General features: G+C 37.7%; 1 protein-coding gene across 1 annotated transcript in view; it reads left to right on the top strand.

The window, feature by feature from the left end:
- MAN1A1 (mannosidase alpha class 1A member 1) overlaps positions 1-22514 on the top strand; it is a 139598-nt gene that overhangs the window by 90576 nt on the left and 26508 nt on the right. Inside the window, exons 6-7 of the mRNA XM_021547138.4 lie at positions 19486-19609; positions 21867-21960. Coding sequence (XP_021402813.3) covers positions 19486-19609; positions 21867-21960 — 218 coding nt within the window. The remainder of the gene's footprint in view (positions 1-19485; positions 19610-21866; positions 21961-22514) is intronic.

Below are 22514 nucleotides of genomic sequence, written 5' to 3'. Positions count from 1 at the left end.
ACTACACTACATCAAATTATAATTTATAATTTATTGGCTTTATTACAGCACTTTATTAAAATGTCAGAAGATTCAGCTTCTAGGCAGGGTATTAGTGCAAGAGCTGTGCATGCAGTGTTCTTCACGTATGGAAATAGTTATGGCAGTTATGTTCTGCAGCATGAATTAACAAAGATTGATTGCAATCTGTTTTTATTAACTCAAGGAAGAAAAGCAGTGTAGTGATATTAAGAAAATTAATTATAACTTTCTAATCTAGTAATTAATGTGCAGCTGGGCATGAGTGCAGTTAGTGCATTTCAGTAATTTGGCAGTCCTCACAAATTATCATCATCTGTTTTAAGGTAGACAACTGTTCTCTAATCCTTGCTCAGATTTTTATAATCTTTAGCATTTCAGAATTATTTTAACAGCATAGATGTTGGATATGGCCTTTTACCATAATAACATGAGCTGAAGTTCAGCTTTGTCTTTCAGAACTGTAATTTTTAGAACCATCTATCACTCTTTTCCAGTGTTGTCCTGAAATTTCTTCTGAAGCAGTTGTATGAAACAGTGATTACTGGTCATTGACCTGCATATGTTGAAGTGTCTTAAAATGCTACTGAGAATTTAATGTATCCTGTAAATCGAGATGCTTCCAATTAAATAGAGTCCTTATGATAAAAACTTTCAAAACTAATAAAGTAATATAATGATGTGACTAAAGCTCTTATTAACTTAATTTTGACTAATAAATGTAACCAATGCAATTAATGTAATGGTCATACTAGTCTGCATTTTTTCATACCCTATCCCTATATGTTTTTCAGAAATGCAAGGAGAAAATAGAAATTACCTAGGTGTGTTGAGTTAGCACAACAAGGTGACTTGAGGGGGAGAGTAACTGTGCCCTTCTTGCTTTCTTTATGAGGCATGAAGCTTATTGTGGGTCACCCCAAGCTCAGAGCCTCTTGTCTATTAGGAAATTAGATGATACTGAACAGAAATTTCATCCAGGATCATAGCAGCAAAACTGATAAGAGAAAATGTTCTTAAGCAGACCGTGTGGTTTTGCAACTATCAAACGTGATCTTCTAAACTCTGTTAAGAATTGTAATCTTCTCAGTATGGTTTATATTTAGTCTTGTTTTTAACAAGTAAATGGGAAGAAGCACAAAGCATCTATGTAGATCAGATGCTTATGATGGTCTAAAACTATTCCGTATCCTTACACTGTCAGTGAACAGGTAGTTAAAACCACCTGATTTATTTATATAAGACTTCTAAGGAATTTGGTTGTCTTGTTTTAGGAATTTTGTTCTTAGGTTTTCATTAGGAATGCATTAGAGAAGGTGTTCTGGGAGACCAAAAGCCAGAAGTTTTCAGTCTAGTGAATCTTGACTTCTTTTGTGACAAAATTGCAACAGAAAATGGACAACATTTGCCAGAAGAGCTTTTCTCCTAGTACTTGAGACATTCTCCAGGAATTTAGCAGGCTTGGGTTTCTCGCTTCTCAGACATGTTCTTTTCCTCTCTAGATTATTGCTTCCTTTAAAAGAAAGCATTAGCTAGAGAGTCCAAATCAGTTATTACTGGTAGGTGAATAGTGGGCAGGTTATGCCTAAGGGCTTGTGAATAACTAAGATCAAGAATCAGTGTGGGTGTCTTCATTAGCAGGTTAGTTCAGCTCAAGAGTTGAACTTCTTCCAGTCTCCCCCACTTGCTTTTTGTGATTAAATGCAAAAGTGCCTAAAAGTGGATATTTGTTTGGTACTGTTGACCTGCTTGTTCTCAAGCCATGTCGGGATCACAAACCTGGTTTTGGATTAACTAAGTGAAGCAAAGCCATCTATATCATTTGTTTGATCCAGCTCAATCTGAGCAGAGACATAGCCAAATCAAATATTTTAAGCAGAAATTAAAAGATTTGACTGCTCTATAATGACAATAAAATATACAGAGTGGGGGGAAGTGAATTACTGAGACTCTAAATTAATAAACAAATAATCAAATAAGTCTTGGCATTTTAGATAGGACCTACTTGGAAATTTTGTTGATTTATTGGAAGAGAATAAGATTCATGCAGATCTCATGTCAGTTTTTTATTTATGCATAACTCTCAGATACACAAAACAAAAAACAAAATAAACATGCAAACAAAGCAATCACAAATAAATCAAACACTAAGTATGGAACTTGCAAATTGTTTGAGGTTTGTAGTTGACCTTAATGACTATGAATAATGCATGGTGCTGGTGACCATCTTATGCTGGTTATTGATTTGTGTTTTGCAGCCAGTGGCATATCAGTGTTTTTAGGACCCTGATATTCCATTTTGTTCTTCATATCAAAAAAAATAATTGAATAAACTAGCTTGCACTTCAGAATTAACAAATGGGCAGCACTGCAGTTTATTCCATTAGTTATATTGAACAAATCACTTTGGAACAAATCAAATGAATAAAGAATATAGTGAATTTGGCTTTCTTTCTCTTTAGACACATGGTTGCAAATAATTCCTATTTTAATTGTTCAAATAATTGAATGGTTTGAATCTGCTTCAAATCCTTTTGTCAATATCCTACATTTCTAAATTGTTTTATTTTCAAATTTGCTAATTGTTTTCCTTGAAGTTACCAATGTAACACAATTTTCATGGGCATTTGCAGTAATAAAGCTCAGTTTGCACATGGCAAAACAAAAGTAGTTACATGGCATGCAGCTCTTTGGAGAAAGAGGTATTTTTAAGTGTCTTTTGTATTCTTTGAAGTAATTCTGTGGTGGATTAGGTGGTCCAGTGCTGTAAATCAGTTTGATCACGCTGTAACTTTCAGATCAGCTGCACTTTTTTTTTCTGTAAAAAAAAGTGTACTACAAGATATTATGTTCTACAAGATACTACATTAAAGAATTAGTTTGTACATATGTAGGATAAAATATAACCCTAAATTCTATCCAGTGCTGTATCTCATTCAGATGTGCTGAGAAAATTGGTGGTTGCAGAACTGACGTGGGTACTAATGTCCAAAAGCTCCTCCAAATTCATGTATGTGCATGCCATCAAGGCTTTGTGTAACTATCTGGGGTTTTTCCTCACAGCATTAAAAGGTATGGAATCTTATCAGCAAAACTTCAGTTTTTCTGTCAGGCCATTCTCTTGGGTCCTGTCACTGGTCACCGCAGAGGAGAGATCAGTGTCTGCCCCCAGTGTCTCTCTCACAATAAAGCTGTAAACTGTGGTGGTGTCCCTTCAGTCTCCTCCAGGCTGAACAGACCAAGTGACCTCAGCCACTCCTCATGCAGCTTCCCCTCAAGGCCCTTCACCATCCTCATTGCCCTCCTTTGGACACTCTTGAATGGCTCAATGTCTTTATTATGTTGTGGCACCCAAACTGCCCCCAGCACTCGAGGTGAGGCTGCCCCAGCTCAGAGCAGAGCAGGACAATCCCTCCCTTGCCCGGCTGGCCATGCTGAGCCTGATGCACCCCAGGAGACGCTTGGCCCTCCTGGCTGCCGGGGCACTGCTGGCTCGTGTTCTACTTGCCACTGAGCAGGACCCCCAGGCCCCTTTCCACAGCACTGCTTTCCGAGATAACATCCTCCAGTCTGTCCATACATCCAGGGTTGCCCCATCCCTGATACAGAATCCAGCACTTTCCCTTCTGGAACTGCACAGGGCTGGTGATTGCCCAACCCTCTAATTTGTTAAGGTGTCTCAGCTGGGCCTTAGTCCCCTCAAGGAAGGCAACAGCTCCTCCCAGTTTTGTATCATCTGTAAACTTGCTTAGTATCCCTTCCAGACCTCTGTCCAAAGTCATTTATGAAGATGTTGAAAAGTGCAGGGCCAATTTGATGCTATGTAGGCTGACTCGGCTGGGTTTTTTTCCCCTTATATTGCCATTTAATTTTGAAATTATTATAATAGCGAGTAAGTAGTAAAGCAAGTAGAGAGTTAATGCCTGGCAAGTGAACCTTAAAAATTAATAGCCCAAGGAGCAACACTTTGCTGATTGTGATCTGACTTGACTGACTTTTAGCTCACTACAGACTGACTTTTGTATGGGCAGGGAAGAGTAGGAGCTCACTAACGTGTCTTTATGTTGCAGAAAACATTCAGCCTGACTTCTTATCCAATAGGCAGATGTGGACTCTCTTCTAAGTGTTAGTTAGGTGGATACACCTAGCCAACATCCAAAATATGTGGTGTTCTCACTCTAATCTCACATAAAAAGCCTGAGTCTCCTTGTGTTTCCTTCTTTTTAATGAGCAGACCTTGACACTGTAGCACACCATAACCTGAGTAGACCTGGCTTAGAGGATGTAGTATGGCTGGATATCATTTTAAAAAACTTACCAGAATAGTCTGTTGTTTTATATTAAACAAGCAGTAGTAAAATGCATCATGTTGCTGTAGGAATCCATATAGCATAAATAAAAAACTGACATGAGATCTGCATGAATCTTATTCTCCTCCAATAACCAACAACATTTCCATATAGCAGAGGGTAAAGACAAAATGGGACTTGTACAATGATGGGCTAGTTTGAGCCCTATTGAGAAGGAAATAAAAAGAGGTTAGCAAGACAGCTAAGTAGTTTGTTCCAGCAATTTGCCTTCACTGGTTTAAACTTCATGTTAAAATGACGTTTTTATTGTTATAACATTGACACATCTTTAGGAGGAAATTAGTTAATAGGAGAGAACAATCTTTCAGTAAATTAAATTAAAGGCTACTATTTCCACTTGACATCTGTGAAACTGCTGCTACATTCCTTGGAGTAGTGCTTAGAGAAATAAACGAGCAAGTTTTCCTTATAATTGAGCTTTAATGGTATCCATATGCTATATATCTTGTAGTGGTGCTCATGTTGTGCAATTTCTGTGTAGTATAAGAAAATTGAGTATTAGTCTGTCAAAGGCCCATTAATGTAAATGTCTTGATTCAATTCTGAGCTGTGGAGAGGCTCATGTGTTTTAAACACATCCCAGCAAATTGTGGTTGGTGGTGACAATCTTTCCAGTTGACCTTTCAGGTTGCCCATGTCATACAGCAACCTCTCTAGGTAATGAAATCTACTGGAACAAGGATTTTAAAATGTATCATTTTGAATTGAATTCTTTTCAAATGAACATTTTCTAACAGGCATTAGGACATCCAGTCTTCCAGCAGTGTTGTTTCAAATCATGCCACATGCTCTACTGAGGCCATAAATGAAGTGTTTTCTCTATCTTTTACCTAGAATTCCCTTTGTAAATTAATTGAGTTTTGCTTTACTAACTTTGTCAGCATTGTTTTAATGGCTAATAGCTTTTGGGCTTGTCTTTGAAGGTTTAAATATGTCATTTGAATATTCAGCCTGTTGTATGATTAAGATTCACTGGCATCTGAGATTTTCATGAGTAGTACAAGTGCACAAAAGCCTACCTATGAGTAAATTTTGTTTGTGACACAGATTGGTTTGTTGTTAATTGGTCATGAATTGACTAACCATGTCTTAGGTACTTCAGATTATTAAAAAAAGACCTGTTGGTCTCCACAGAGACCACAGCTGTAGCAGAGGCAGTTCTTCATGCTTGCCTCTTAGAGAGTAGAAGGGAGCTTGGCCTATATTCTATCCCTGCACTCACCCACACATCAAAGAAAATTTGTCCTCTGATTGCTGTCCCTTGAAGATATCCTTTGGAAATCTGCCTTCCTGAAAGAGGCAGGAGTGAGAAAGGGCAGTCATCTCAATTTTTTTATTTACTCTGATCAGTTTGACTTGGGCCTGTGTGTTGCTCTCATATTTCCAAATACGTAATGTAATGTGTCAAGAAGTTACTCATAATAGACCTAAAGATAGTTTATTTTGGTGGCTTTTGAGTTCAAGGTCTCTCTGGTACGGAAAAGACAACTGTGCACGTTACCACAAGTACTTATTTATCACTGACATTATCTTTCAGAAATGTCAAAAAAACCAAACCAGTATGCCATATCTATCCAGAACATACTGCAGACATGATCTTCATTGCACTGGAAAAACAAATATGGTACTTCTTATGTGACAATTCTTGCAAGATATTCCATGCTATATTATTCCTGTCTACAGCTGGGAATACAGAAAAGAAAAAAGGAAAGAAAAGGGCAGGAATAGGGAAAAAAAAGCTTGAAATGCTGATTCTTTCACTAAAGCCATCACGAGCAGTGAGGGATTACAAAAAACATTTAAAACTTTTGACCAAATGTTTTGCTGGAATTGGGACAGGAACCCAATTTTCTTAAATGCTTTATAAAACTGTATCATCATTGTTCCTACTGATAACTTATAAAAGAAAAATAGCAATGTACTTTCTCTCTGCATGTTTTAATATGCAGAAGCTTTTTCAAGGTGATTAGTGAAACACTGTGTGCTGGTACAGGAACAAAAAATACACATATTGTCTCCGGCAGGGTTCCAGAAGTGTGGGATTTTTTTTCTGAGCCCTTTTGTTTTATTACTTTAAATAGTAATATCTTCATGCTTATTTCACTTCATCCTTTATTGTATTAGTTTCATTGTATTGATTAAAATCCCATTACTGTTAAGAAAAGCTTATTTGATTACTTGATGCCAGGTCCTTTATTATCTGATAATCTGGTTTACAAAATCCTCAAAGGAATATCTTAAATGCAGCCATGAGTATTAGTGCATGGATTGTGATTATGTATTTTAAGTACTTTAGAAGAAATGTTTGGTACTTCTCATTTTCTGCTCTACCAAAATAACAAATGTCTTTAAGCCTTTTCCAGCTCTATTGGATTGTTAAGTAATTGGGTGGAAAACTCCTTTCCTTCTTCAAGATATTTCCTGTAGTGAGGTATTGTTGTAATTTAGCACCGCAAAAAGATTACAGAACAAAATTATTTTTTCTTTAAAAATACAAATCTTGACTAATCTGGCTTTCCTGCATTTCTGAGGTAATGTTTGTCCTTTTTTTCTCATCTTCAACTTTTCTTTATGATGTATTCAGATTGTCCCAGATCAGATTTTTTAATGCATATGTGGGAATTAAGCTGTATTGTGCTGTGCCTTGTCAGCATCATTGGTTTCTTGTAAATAGCTCAGCTGTAAGATGAACAAGAGCTGTGTAAAAGTATTTGTTGCTTGAAGTAATAATAAAGAGATTACTGATGAAGTTCAGGGTTAGGTAGAACACAGCTGAATAAGTGGTAATGGAAATTCTTAGCACAGGAAACATGGAATAGTGTTATTTCCTCAGGCAAAAATCAGATGTGTATTACATTGTGTGTCATTTTTTGGTTTCTTTGTGGGTTTGGGTTTTTTCTAATTTGTCTGCTATGCAGTAGAAAATTTTCTTGATCTTACCTTAATTAATGAATTCAATCATATTTTAGCCATCGGTTGATTTTCTATGGTAATGCAAACAGCAATGAGCTTGATTCACTTTTAAAAAGTGAGAAAATAAAATAAAATGCAGTGTTTATTAAGCATGGAGCAAAAGCATAATATTCAGAATCAGAATCTGATAAATACAATGTATAACTTCCTCTAGCCTGGTACCTGAAACTAATGTCATTGTGAGAAAAATAGAGATAGCCCTTTATTGTTAAATTGCCAGGATTATACTGTATAAAGATGGGGGAAATGTAAATTGCATGTAAGTACTTCTTTAAAATATTGACTTCAATTTTATGACTTCAGTTTTATTTTTATGTGGTTAGGAGGCACTGAAGGATAAAACTGTGCATAAGAAAATGTGTCATTTGCTGGGAAAATAAACTTTTTTATGTTGTATCACTGACTTTTAGAAAGTCCCTGAATCTCAATGGTGTTAATAGAAAGGATTTATACAGTGTACAGGTGTTTCAGTCTGGAGGCTGCAGGGGTTCCCTGCATTCATATTAACTTACTGTCTCTGCAACAGTTTTAATGACAGTTACAGGATTTTAATGCTCGATCAGTCCCTGTTGAAGCGACTACAAGTCTTTCTATTGGCTGTGAGTAAGGATCAAGGCATTAGTGACTGACACTGAGCAAAATAAATGTTTATCTGATCCCAGAACAAATGGATTTTTATGACACGGCGATGTGTGGGTAAGGAGAAACAAGATGATTGAAGCAGACTGGAAGAAGAGGACATTTATACTTTTCTTGAAGCATTTGTCAAAACAGATTATGTCTTTCACAACACTAGTCTGAAAAAGACTACTTAAGTTTTTTTTTAATCTAGGGAAGCTGTCCCTTTCAGTGGACCAGAAAGCCATTTCAGTAGAGTTTCATACAGCTGTCACAACATCTGTGACAGCAGATACTGAAGAGAGGTTTCCCTCAACAACAGCGGTGTCTCTATTGTACGTTTAGATTGATAGACATTCCCACAAATCCATATGCAAGTGTAATTTACAGCATTTGTTAAGTTAATGTTAATATCTGATGAATCACAGCTGCAAGTCCTGTGACAAGCTGTCCAGTATGTGAAACCACTGTTGATGCAGCGGCTGTATTAGAAGGAGAAATAATTGACTGTCAGTCAACAAGCCTTTGACGTAGGCTCCTTGCAATGACTGGGAGCTACAAAACGGCTTGAAACAGACCTTTGCAACTTGTGAGCCCATTATTTTTAATAACGGTGCCATGCCGTTAGTGTAATGATTTTGATTCTATGTTTCAAGCATTTAATGGCACCACATGCAGCATCAAACACAATAAATGTGACTAGATGCTTTGAAAGACTTTCACCTGAATGACTATGAGCCCACATAAAATATTTTTGTGACACGAGAAGGCAATACGAGCTAATTGAGTTCAGAGAAGAAAAAGATTAAATCCACTTTGTAGATTTACTGTCTGATGATAAGGAATGAATATGAACTGTATAGAAAAGAGTGATACAGATATATTTTAAATTACTGAGATTGAGATTAGGATTATTTAGGGTGTTGAAAAATTAGTGCTAGGAAGTGGGAAAGTGGAAATTAGTGGCAGAGAGATTACATATAGCTGTCACTTGCCATCTGTGCTTTGATGCTTTGAATCTTTACCTGTTCTTTTAGGTCCTCATTGAACTGAAAAGATCAAATACTGGGATTTTGTCCTGTCCAGAAGATCAGTAGCAGCTTTTCCTGAAAAGCTGATACAGCCCTTCTTGTAGAGAAACCACTGTTTTCACAATGTTTCAGTACATTAATACCCTTGATTGGGTTGTGAGTGTCCTTAGTCTGAATTGGAGGAGACTGCTCTTGCAGGATCTCCACCAGACAAACTCATCTCACTGTCTTCTTGAAGATGTGTGCAGACAACTTGATCTCCAGTGACTGGCAGTAAAAGATATCTAGTATCTGGAATTGAATATCTGGAGTATCTGGAATTGAATATCTGGAATATCTGGAATTGACTGGGAGAGCAAGAAGAGAGTTGCGGTACCAGGAAAGAACAAAGCAGCCAAAAAAAAAAAAAAAAGCCAACAAATACATCAAGCAGAAGAGCAAGAAATAGGGAAGTTCTGGGTTTAGCACCAATTCTCCACCCTATTTCCACGTTACCTAGTCACCTCCAAATGCAAACTGCTCAGTACTCATCCTCATCACAAGTTTACAGAGGAAGTTAATAATTTCTTTGCACTTGGAAAATGCAAATGATATAGCAAAAGAACAATTTAGTGGAACTTGAACATCAGTTATTAGTAAAGGAAATTGGTTGTGGGATAGAAACTAACTTAAGTCAGAAGTTAATTAACTAATCAGGGTGGAGCAGGGATTTATAGCAAATCCTCAGGAGAAAAAAAGGATTATCTAAAAGTTGAATGTTGGAAAAGTGATGTAGAACTGGAAGCAGAGCCTTATAGAGGGATGTACTGACTGAAGTATATCTAAAGTGCCAAATGCCATGGCTACAGTGGTTTTAAAGCAGCAAGCAATCTTAATGTGAAATGTGAAGTTCTAAAATAAGCTTTAAACTTAAACAGTTAGTCTGTCTTCTAGTAATAAAAGGCATGGTAAAGAGGACAAGAACAGAGATAAATGGTGTTTCTCATAGATTCTTCCAAAATTCTTAATTATTTTCCTGCCCATTGAATCTGCCTCTCAGAAGCAAGAGTTAGTTTTTTATTGCTTTGCTTAGGATGTTTTTTCTTTGGGTTTGGTTTTGTAAGGTTTTTGACTGTCAGTAGCACTGAGTTACAACACTCGCTAGAGCAGGGAATTTCATTCTAATACCACCTTCTTTTATTCTGTCTTAACTTATCACATGGATGGCAGACCTGTGAAATTCCATTCATTACTTTCATTTCCTGTTATTTTCACTTCTCTTTGGGGACCTGATTAAAAGTAGTCCATGCTAGTACTTATTATCTCTGGCGTTGCTCTGTTGTGTTCTATTCCCTCTTGCTTTTTTAGCCTTTGGAATTGATTAATTAAACCTTAGTATATAAAGTAATAGGAAGCACAAATTTTTTAGTTTATTCATTAGTGTGTTGTGGGAGACGTGTAGGTCTGTGCTGTGTTCAGATAATTTTTATCAGAAATTATTATGGTGACAAGTGCAGTTTTAGTACAGTTTTAGATGGTGACTCTGAAAATTACATTTAAACACTTTACTTGTGTCATATTGATACTTCAGATCATGTAATGCCTGACTAATTGTCTCTCCCTTTCTCCACGTGTGCATGTAAATGTGGGCTTAGTGCTCTGTTGGTTTGCCACAGAGTGCCAGTTCCACAAGCTTTGATGACCCCTCAAAGCACCAGTACTGTGAGAAGTGTCATGGGGCAGACAGCCATAAGGAAAGGGTTGTATGAATCCTGCCTCTAAAATCCTAAAGAAATTAAATCTTTTTCCACAGAAAAATGTTAGAGGAATTTGATGTAAAAAAAGCAGCCCAACAGTCTGGATGGACTGTTTTATAAAAATAACATATTCTGATTATTTTGTGAGTAGACACAGTATCACTAGATCTAGATGTCCAAAAACCATGTATCAGACCACAAAAGAAGTATACAATGGTATCTGGTTGTTTTTGGAGCCCATGGAGGAGGTGATTTATGTTTAGTCTCAGCAGATGTCAGACTTCAATGCATACAGTAAAGCATGGTCTTCCCAAAGGCAGTTTCACCGGCCTTTGCTTATTATCTGCTGCTCTCCAGAGGCTGATGAGATTGTTTCCTCTTTGCTTTGGTTCTCTCTGGCATTTTGGTCTCCACCTGGGTCTTGGCTCCTGCTGCTTCAGGTCTGCTGTTTCCATTCACTGTAGTGTCCTCTCACATCCAGGAGCCATCACTACTCTGACCTAATCATGAGCAGATACGTTTCACCACAGAGAATATTTAGTGGATTTTCATGCCCAATGACTTGAACATGGAGCAGACAGAACTCTCTTGCCTTCACTGTGTTCACCACCGCTGACTGACCCTTCAGGGAGGTGGGGAATTGTCCTGGCAGAGGCCATAGAACAGGCAGGTACTGGAAACTTTGTACTTCATGTACCTCCTGGTCACCTTCTGCTTTTACATTAACAGTGCTCTTCGGTCTCTCTTGCTGTTCTGTCCAATTTCAAGAGAAATTGCCTGTTGGGTGGTCACCTTAGTGAAGATCATTCCACTGGATAACATTGAAACATTCTACTCTTTTGCCTGAAACTACAGTAAAGAGACAGTGACCACTGTCAGCTTTAGAGGTCTCTGGGTGTGTTTCATTATAAAGATAAAAGGCAAAAATGGGACAAGGGTTACTTTTCTTCTTGGAAAATGTAACTATAAACATTGCTTTTGAAGGGCCTGATGAACTTCATGGAGAAAAGCAGGGATTTTGTTTTAAAATCTGTTTCATATTAGCATCTTTTGTGGGCTGTGCTGGTAGTTTCCCAAATGATGAACAGTTAGCCACAGCAAGCTGATTTTCCTGCTCTCATTTCCAGACAGATGATGACATGCATGTGTCTCCAATACAAATGGATGCATCTCCTGCACTGGCATCACTGAAGTGGCCAGGAAATCAGCATATATTAATGCTGACACTGCATATGAATAGGCAAATAGACAAAATTGATGTTCTCAAACTAATAGCTCTGAGGCTATACCTTTTCATTAGCTCACTCGTTGCAGTAAAACACATTCATGTTTTGTCTGACATTGTGGACATATGTAGAAATCTTTTTTATTCCCTGTCATCCCATAAAATTGAGTAACCACTTGAGTTAGTCTTCCTCCTGGGGTTGCTAATTCACTGTCTGCCTCCTCCTGCTTAGTCAGCATCCCTAAAGATCATCTCTCCAGGTAGGAGCTGGTATCAGTTCCAGAGAGGGCAGCTGGGCTGAGCAGGAAGCTGCCAGCTGGGCACTGGTTAGGCAAGGGCAGCAGTTAACACATTTATTGTCACAGCTGAAAAACTAACCAGCTGTTAGAATTTGCCTACACTATGCTCCTTACAAAGAGAAATAAAACAGACATCAAAAACTGCCCTGCAGGCTAGCTGGCTGATTTTCAGTTTCTTTTTCAGCTGTCTCCAGCTGTCAAGACAGTGAATGAGAGGTGCTTGACCAGATTATAATCATTTTCCTGTCTTGGAGAAGGGATACTGTGGAAAAGTCAGAGCTCCGGCAGGAGTCTGGATGCCTTGGGTGATTCTGGGACCACTTCAGCCTGCAAAACGTTAACTGTCATTTACTGTAAGTTGGATAGGAAGATATTCACACTTGCTGCTGGAGCTAGAAATACACAGTTACTGTGCTAGTCCTGTCACAGGTTCCCCAGTTTGAGCCTGCCTTGGCAGCTCCTGCCACAAGATCTGGGTGGAAAAGTTAAGTGAGTGCCAGTGGTATGTGCAAACATGGGATTTCTGTACTTTTCTTTCTACTCTCAAATGAGGGTAAGGATGATTTGCCAGTTAGGGGGAAAACAAAAACACATTAAACACCTTTGAAGTATTAACAAATAAATCATCAGTTTCAGTGCTTGTGAAGACAGGCCCTTAAACCAAGATCCTATATATTGTATTTCTGGGGATGGGGGAGAAATAAGTAAATTTATAAAAAATCTTTTTAGCCTTTAATTTATCAAATAGAGCAAGCAAGCAAAAAACTTTAAGCAAGCATTGCCTGTGTGCTTCATAGTTAGGTTTGGTTTTAATTTTGCTTTAAAATATTAATCTCTAATTAAAGCTCAAATCATACAGCATAATTTATTAGCATTCTTAGTTAGCTGCAGTACTAAAAGGAGAAAGATGTAGCTCAGGAGTTTGAAGGGAACCTCTTCAGAAGTATTAACTGATCCTTTAATTCCTCCAGTGTGGTCTGTGGTATTGGATTTAGCTTCTCAGCAAGTTGTTAGGAAGAAATGTGTGTCTAATGACCAGCACTGGTTTCTGGGAAGAGAAGCCACTCTTTTGTGACACATTGACTAATGGGTCCATTCAGGGCAATCAAAAAAATTCTTCTTATGAAAGTATTTTCATATGTGGCAATCATAAATAATGCATAAAACATTCAATACTCTATGAAAATGGCCTCTGAAAATCATCCTTTTGGCTGCCACTTGTCTCCCTTTCCTAAGGGATCACAGTATCACAGTATGGGTATGGTTGGAAGGGACCACAGTGGATTGATCATCTGGTCCAACCTTCCTGCTCAAGCAGCATTATCAGTACTCTCCGGGGATGCTACTGTAATATCCATAAAATATTTTTTGCCCAGTATTTGCTTACTTTTTCTGTTGAGTGTGTGTGTGTATATTTATAACATATTAATTGCTGGGGTTTGAGTTCAATCATTTGCCTAGGATTTTCTAAAATCAATTAAGTTGTATTTAGCATTTTGATGTATTTTGTGCCATCTATGGCTCTATAGCAACTTCATCTTTTAAATATATTTTGTTTAACATCAAAAATAGATACCGAGTATGTAAATGAAAAACCTGATGGTTTTATGACCTGTCTTTGTTTGTTCTAAGGAGACTTAATTGATTTAATTAAATTAAAATATTATGAAAGACTGGTAATGACAGACAAGAAATACACCAAAAGCTTTGGCAGTGTATGAACTGAAGGCTTTTGCAATATATAAGCACTTCATTGGAAATACTGTGATTGGACACTCTGTGTTTATACGGACATTTTAGAAAAAGAAGACGTAGGAATAATGAGCAATTCTGCCAAAATGGACTGTGCCCTTGGAGATTGTTCTAACTGGATTGAAATACAAAATTGTAGAATGCTTTGGATTGGAACAGACCTTAAAAATCATCTAGCTCCTAAAAAAATCATTGAAGATAAATTGTGAGCTATGAAGAAATCTTTTCTGTAATTAAAGATTTTAAAATATAACATTACAGAGTGTTTATCTCCAGTCCTCCCTTTTGTTATGTGTATTAGCCTGTAGAGAGTTAAAAAACCCATCTGGTACCTGTGAAACTAATTGAAATTTTGAGATTTGGGCACTGGCAAGGGGTAAATGTAGGAGACTGGTCTCCATGGGTTTACTCTGTAAGAGGAAAGACTCCATCTTCAGTTTAATCTCCTCTGTGAAGTGATTTAATTCTCTTATCTCCCTGTACTGATTATCCCTGTACTTTGGGGAACCCCAAAGAGATGAATTTCTAAGAATACCCTTGCTGGAGTTGCAGAGCTCTCGCATTTCCCCACCTTCTCTCATGGCCAGACCTGTAGCTGGCACACAAGGTGGTTGCTGAATTACAGTGTGGGGTTTCAGCTGTGCTGCTAAATGGCATGTGGTCATAATTTTAACAATAAAACATGGAATAGCAAACATATTATGCTTTCAAAATTGTCTGGTGACCACAGGCTTCCTTTGGGGAAAAAAAGTGGGGGATGACAAAAAAAGCCACCCTGATAATTCTACATTACTTCTGGTTTCAAGGCATGTTTGCGTGGGGGTTGAGAGTGAAGGAGAAACATGAAGTGCATCCTGGGCTGCTGGGAGGGGAAAGTGCAGGGAAGTTTGTGTGTCCATTGCAACACCCGCTGCCTGTGTCTCGACCTCTGTTTGGAAAGGCGTCTCTCTCCCCTGGGCACCTGAGCGACAGCTGGTGGTGTGGAGGGACACAAGGCAGTTCTGAGGACTGGGCTGGGCACCACTCTGCTCCTGCAGAAATCCTCTTAAAACAGGATTAAGCCTAAGCAGTCCCAGTCACAATCTGTATTTTCCAGGCAGATCCTCCTTGGCCGCTCAGCACTGTTGGAAGACCCAGGCACAACCTGCATGCTCCAGCTCTGGTGAATTTACCGCACCCCTCTCAGTGATTTCTCTGTCATAGCGCTTTGCATTTTCACCCACAATCGCAGGGTAGTTTCTAACAAAAAAATCAGCTTTACTGAAGTCCAAAGGGGCTGTTAGGACTTATTTTCATATTTAATTCTAAAACATTTCTCAACAGCAGTACTTGGACACATCACTTTGTTGCTGCTGTGTCTCTTTTATTCTGGCCTTTCACCTTTTTCCTGGTTAAATCTGCAGGAGGATACTGACTATCCTGTTGAGCTGGTGCATTTGGCATTAAATATTGAAATTTTGACTTCTTGCTCTGCCTCCAGCTACCAGAGTTGTCCTGGCATCCTCCAGGAAAGGTCGGCGTATAATAAACAAGTTGTCTGCAGAGACAAACATTTCTGCTCGCTGATGACAAGAATTTTGATAAGTGTTTTGACCCTTTGAAGTATTTGTGAAGTTTCCCTAAGGATTTGCTTTTCCTTTCAGTTGAAAATTAGCTGCTGCTTTATATATCTGTTGGGGATGTAGTATAATTTTTTAAATCTCTTTTAAATATGGTTGTGCTTCTGAATTTCAGTGATTTTTTAAAAAGCAACCTTTGAATATTTATATTTCCTCTGTGGTTCCCTCTCTTGGTACACTCTGTACATTTTAGAAGACTTAGTGATCTCATACTTTCTGTTCTTATGTACAGATGAACCAACAATGGTCTGCTGGAAAAATACTGAATTGAGTTACCAGCAGTCCAGGTCAATCAGGCTCATGTTTCCCAAGAATGAATGACAGTTGAATTACAAACACTGGTTTTCAGATTCTGTGGCACTCAGTGTTCAGAAACAAAATTCATAAAATCAGTGAGAAATATTATAAACCAAAGTATTATGCTTCTCTGATCCAGATCCTCACTTCAAATTTGTCTTACTTACATAATAAAAGTTATAAGTCCTAAAGTTCTCTGAATATGTTACAAAATTTTTTTGTGTGTTTTATGCGGTGTAAAATATACTATTTTAGACACAGTGATTTCAAATAGGTTAAAATAGTAACCTATAAACTGAACATATTTTAGTACTCATCTGGATCTTCAAAGAAGTTTGAGTAGTTTGTCTCCTTCCCTGTTTCCTTCCTGGAGCATATAGCAGGAGTTTTGTTTCTAATTCTGATGTCAGTACATGACTGACAGTACAGGTTGTAGTGTGTATCAACATCAGAAAAATTGAAAAATTCAGTGGCAAAGTAAATTTCAAAAGAAAGCAAGACAAAGGAATGCAACTAATAACTAAAGATGAAGTTAAATGGAAGCAGAAGCAGTACCATGGCTGTTCCAGTCAGTGTGAAGGAATATAGAAAACTTACCTGTTCCATTGCTCCCAAGGATGAAATATATCCTATGAAGATGATCAGTTGGCTGGAGCACCCCTCCTGTGAAGACATGCTGAGAATTGGGCTGTTCAATCTGCAGAAGTGTTTGGAGAGACCTCACAGCAGCCTTCCCTGCTAACGGGGTCTGCAAGAGAGCTGAGAGGGACTTTTGGCAAGGGCCAGTAGTGATAGCACAATTGGGAATGGCTTTAAACTAAAAGAGATTAGGTTTAGATTAGATTCCAGGAAGAAAATTTTTTATGTGAGGGTGGGGAGAGACTGGAATCGGCTGCCCACGGAGGCTGTGGCATGAAGTGTTCAAGGCCAGGTGGGACAGGGCTTTGAGCAACCTGTGAAAGGTGTCCCAGCTCATGGCAGAGGGGCTGGAACCTGATGATTTGTACTGTCCCTTTCAACCCAGGCCATTCTATGGTATGAGAAAATACCAGACATCCATAGCTGAAGGTTATATAAAAAAGAGTTGAGGGACTGAAATGCAAATTGTGGGTACTACCACTTATTGAAATGAGCTTTTCAGTGACAGATCTTGCATCTGTGATTAAACCCAGACATAGCCTTGTTATTTTGCAGATTTACCAATACTGCCTTTTTTCCCTCTCAACCTGACCCAACTGAAAAAAGTGAAAGCTATGTTAAATAGTACATAAGATGCAACACTGATGTTTCTTTCTACTTATTTTTTGCATTAAGATCAAAGAATGCAAGTTCATAATTTTCAAACTATCTTAAACAAGAAGAATCTTCCACTCATGGCAAAGTGCATTGCTGCATGCACAAAACCTTTTGACAGCTGTGTTTGGAAATTTTCCTTTTTAACCAAACACGCTACATCAAAGTGTTCTGGCAGGTTGTATTGATATCAGCAGACACTGGGGTGGAGTGCAAGTAGGAACTCTATTACGTTTTCTGTCAATTTTGGTTGATGCCTTGCTGCAGGAACAGCTCGATGTTTTCACTTTGAGATTGATTGAGAAACTTTATAGAAAAAAAGCACGTGTGCTTTTCCCCTTTGTACCACAACATGGTAACTTTTCAAACTTTTTTTTTCTTTTTTTTATTCCTGTGAAGTTTATGTCAGCTCTTTTAATCTGGGTGATTTGGAAATGATAAAATATTTTCATCTAGAAGTCAGCAGTTAGAATTTGAGATGATGTATACCAGAGATGAGGTCTGTTCTTGGGTGAATAACCAGTCTGTAAGTTCTTCAGACTGCAGAGGTTTCCAGACATGTTATCTACTTGTACTCACCTTAATCCTGTTTTCTGTAATACCTGATGCTTACATTTCCGTTCAAAAAAATTCCAAGCCACAGTAGATTGAAGTGCAGACAGCTTGTAAATCAGTTGTGGTTTTCTCTTCACTCTGTAAAAAGTACTCTAATCTTTGTAAGATAGATCTTAAAATGAGATATTAAGATACCATAAAACTTGTTTTCTGTTTCAATCCACAAATACCATATTAAATTGGGGTTGTGTATCTTTACAGTACCCTGATTTAATTGTGTCATTGATTTTGATCTGTAGCTATGAAGATTAGAAACACTTTTTTTTTGGGCAATATTTACATTAGAGGACTTAAATGTGTTCCAGCCTCTTGCACCTTTATGGTCAACCAGGGGAGCCTCATCAGATCTCTTTCCTTTGTACCCTCTGTGCCTTTTCTCTGCTTTTGTAGTTTGATGGCTTGGTTTTATTTTGTGTGTTTTGCAGAAGTCTCAAAATACCATTTGATATAACTAGCAGGGAGATTGACTTAATGGAGTCTTAAGTTTCATGCATTGATTAAACTTCAGTTATAGATGATCTTTTGAAGAATAAATTTTAATGTATCTGGGAACTTCATTATGATTTATTGGGGATTTTGCTGGTTTGGGTTTTTTTGAGTCACATTTTAACACAGGAAGAATGCAGTATTTTCATGGTTGTGCAACTGCTAATTAGTGACTGTAGTGGCTTCTTATGTGTAAAAGTAAAACTAAAATTTTATTTATATACAAATGTATTTGTGTTTAATGCTCTTTACAACTTGGAAATGTGGAAGATATTCCAGTACCTAATAAGCTTATTTTACATAATATTCATCCTAATAATAAGCCAATCTAATATATCATTATTCACCTAGGTGCTTCAGAAGCTAGCTTTTCTTTTCTTTAATTTCAGGGTTTTTTTCTAAATATTGCTGCTGGAAATTTCAAGGGTGAAAAAACTCCACCTTTTTGTAATAAAACTTTAGTAGACTTGCTGTCCTGAGTCTCAAGCAGTGTTAGTTTCTAGTGGGGATTTAGCAATAAATATGGTTTCTCTATTCTCAATACAAATCCTAGGATTAATTTTGCTGCAAAGTATCTTTAGGTTGTAATTAAAACTGAAGTTACTCATCCTGGTACAAGTGCCCAGACAGAAAATACATACTTATCTATCAAAGTGTTATGAATTAAGAAGTATGTGCTGCATGCAATACTTAAAGCTTATTCTGTATATATGCATTAATTTAAGTTAATAAACAATAGCACTGTAGAAATTAGAGTTAGAATTGGGGAGTCTTGTGTTAAGTACAAGGGAAAAGAGGTGAAGTATGAGAATGCTTTCTTATACTCAGTGGTTTTTTTGTCATGTCTTTAAACATGCTATCCTGCAATGAAACACTGCTACAGTGGTGTGATGGAGCCATTGTGAGCTAAAAGATTGGCTTGTTGCAAGAAGCAACTGTACAGCTTAAGCAGAGCTGGACAGAAGTAATTCAAGGTCCTGTGGGGAAATCATGGAAGGCTGCTGAAGTATGGCTCCTTACACACATATTTAAATACATTTTAGATTAATTATCTTCTCATGATAACAGTATAGGTCCTGCCTATTACATTTAATTAGCATTTCATTATACATGCTCATGATTGTTTTCTGTCTTTCTCTTCCCCCCATCTTAGTGGAATCGGTCGAAATTGGCCATGGGCCTCGGGTGGAAGCAGCATTTTGGCAGAATTTGGGACTTTGCATCTGGAGTTTGTACATTTGAGCTACCTGTCTGGAAACCCTGTCTTTGCTGAAAAGGTTAGAGTGCTCCATCAAAATAATGTTTTAAAAGATAAATCAGTTATTCAGAGATTAATATCAATGGGGAGAGATTTGCATTTTCCTCAGCTGTAAGCATTTGTCCCGTTTTTTCTAATTACCTTGGCACACTTTTGTATTAGAAAGTCAAAAGTCTCTTCCAAAATTATTCTGATGTATGTTCATATATATGGCCCCACAAAACATTTAATTTCTGTTTATCTTCTACATTAGTATCACATTAAGCAATCAGACTCTACAGTTTTCTTCAGTTCTTTACTTAATGGGGTGTAAACAAAACCTGACATTATATTCAGGATAATAACTGATGCCTAGAGAAATCAAAGCACCATGGTGATTTCAACAAGTTTACTCTTCAAAATGCTGTATAATATGACTGCTGCCAGTGAAGTCAGAAAACCCTTCCATTGCACTCACCTATAAGAAATATACTTGGAACTCTCTTTGGGGAAGGAAAAAAAAAATTACATCCTTAGACAAAACAGTTGTTGTGCATACTAATTCTTCCAAAATGTGATAACATTGTCTTCTGGATATTTATACATACACGAGCTGTGTGTATATAAACTCCCCTTTCCTCAACTCCCACCTGAACAATTTAGTTTTGTTTTTTGATATACTAATGCCAGCAAGTCCTGTTCTTTATAATACAAATTAATCATTTATCTTGCTTTCATTTCCTAATTACAGATACACTTGTTTTGAATTTGTATTCTGATTGCAGCCACCCATGTTACCTAAAGCTGATATTATTGACTTAATAATCTAATTGTTGATGAGGCTCCAAATATTTAGTAGTAGGTCTAAAAGAAATAGTCAAATCTAAAATTATTATTGGGTAAGAACTGAGTGGTTTTGCTGAAATACTATTGTCAGCATCGGAAAAAAATTTTGATGCAAAATAACTCCTAGCAATTTTCATGTATTTAGGGGTAAATTTAAGGACAGTTTCTCTTAAATTTGAACTGGGGGGGGGGGGGGGGGGAGTGAATTGGTAGGGATTGGCAGCACTGAGGGATAGCCAGAAACAAATTTGCAACGTAAGTTAATTATCTTGTGGCATTTATGGTAATTTAGTGCGTAACATCTGTTCCACTTAGAGACAATGAAAGTGTGTATCTTAAAAATCCTAGCCCATGGTTCTACGCAGTGGCATCATGTTGTAGCTGCAAAATGCTGGAAATCTGTTTATGTAAGCTATTCTTAAAACCCTTTCCAGATTTCAATTCCAAAGCCCTCAGAGACAAACCATTCCAGGGCTGCTACACTTGATAAAGAAGAAGAAACACTAGAATAAGCTTTGCATGGAAGAACTCATTCATAGAACTCATTTATTGAGGTCTAGGACTCATTGCAGCCTGAATTTGGGCAATGAGTACTGTCAAGATGCAGGAGGCAGTTTGTGTACCACAACAGAAATCCTTCTGCAGCTTGGTATAAGTTATCTGCTTTTTCAGTAGCTACTTCACTGGGTCTCTAGGCACTCAGGGGTTTATAATGAAGCTGTCAGTACTTTTTTGTTGCAATTTCTGGCCTGCAGTGCTCAGGCTCCTCATTCTTCCAGGCTGCTACATTTGTTTTTCTGTGAATCCTAAAATTCAGTATAACTCATTTCATGCGCTCTGCTGTGGATTGTGCTGCTGGATGGCTCCAGCTGCCGAGCATCTGGACTGTAATTGTTTCCCCGGGCATCTCATTTGTAGTGAGCTCCTTAGCAGTGCCGGCAGAGCGCTCAGGGCTGCCTGCGTCCCTGCTGATGGGCAAGCTGGTGGTGTAGAGCTCAGTCAGTTCCAGCCACGCTCTCCTTTCCAGGAAAAACTCCTTTACAGTCCACTTCCACATCTGAACTAGGTGATAAGCTTAATATTTAACAGCATTTCTGATTTAGGTATACAAGGAATATAAATGCTGATGTAGCTGAGCTTAGTTAAGGCAAATAGCCTCAGTGAATTTCAGTATCCTGTGGAGAAGGGGGATACTCTGCATGGCAAGTCCTGAACTTTGGAGCTTGCTCCGATTGTGTTGTTTCATGGCTGACAATTGACACAGAAACTCCAGAGGTTCTCAGGAACCTGTTTGCATGATGATATCAGCTTTTTCAGCAGTGATATGATTGCACAGAAGTGTTTGAGTGTGTATGTTGAGTAAGATCAGGGAGGTTATTTTTGGCATATTTACACTCCTGTATTTTATGGGGAAAATGGATAAGTGCTCAGTGTTTTGTGCCTTCCACTAGGTAATGAATATCCGAAAAGTTCTAAATCGCCTGGATAAACCAGAGGGCCTTTATCCCAACTACCTGAATCCCAGCAGTGGCCAGTGGGGCCAGCGTAAGTAGCTGAAGCCTTTGCTACTATGGTCTGTCTATCAGCATTCTCTTTGCAGTCATTTACTTCTTTCAGTCACTGTTATTTGTTTTCTATATAAAAAAAACTTCTATAACATATAGAAACTCACTTTATATCTGAGGTTCTATAAAATGTAAAAAATACTACAAATATAAAAATAATAATCTTACTTGCTATATTTTAACATGCTTTTTATGAGCTTTCTGTATGACTTATGGAAGCAGGGAAATGCATGAATATGTATGACTTGGGAAAGGAATTTGTGGACTACAGAAGTCTCTTATTCAAAAATCTAAAGTGCTCTCTGAAGTATAATGGAACATTATCAGCTTGTCTGAGTCAAATTCCACATTTTCAGAGTTGTATGGCTCCACTGAAGGAAAAAAAAGTAGTAAGACAAGTCTTTCCAGATAATTCCAGCTGTGATTTCTGTTGAAATTTAATGCCACCAACTGAGGAAACAAACTAAACAGAAATGTGTCATGGCATTAATTCCCTTGGAACCATTACTGAAGATACCAAAATTAGAAGGAAAA

This window comes from Lonchura striata, chromosome 3 (genome assembly GCF_050655825.1).
Source record: "Lonchura striata isolate lonStrDom1 chromosome 3, ASM5065582v1, whole genome shotgun sequence".
Taxonomy (NCBI): Eukaryota; Metazoa; Chordata; class Aves; order Passeriformes; family Estrildidae; genus Lonchura; species Lonchura striata.
Note: the sequence above shows the minus strand (reverse complement) of the source record. Positions and strands in the feature narration are given on the sequence as shown.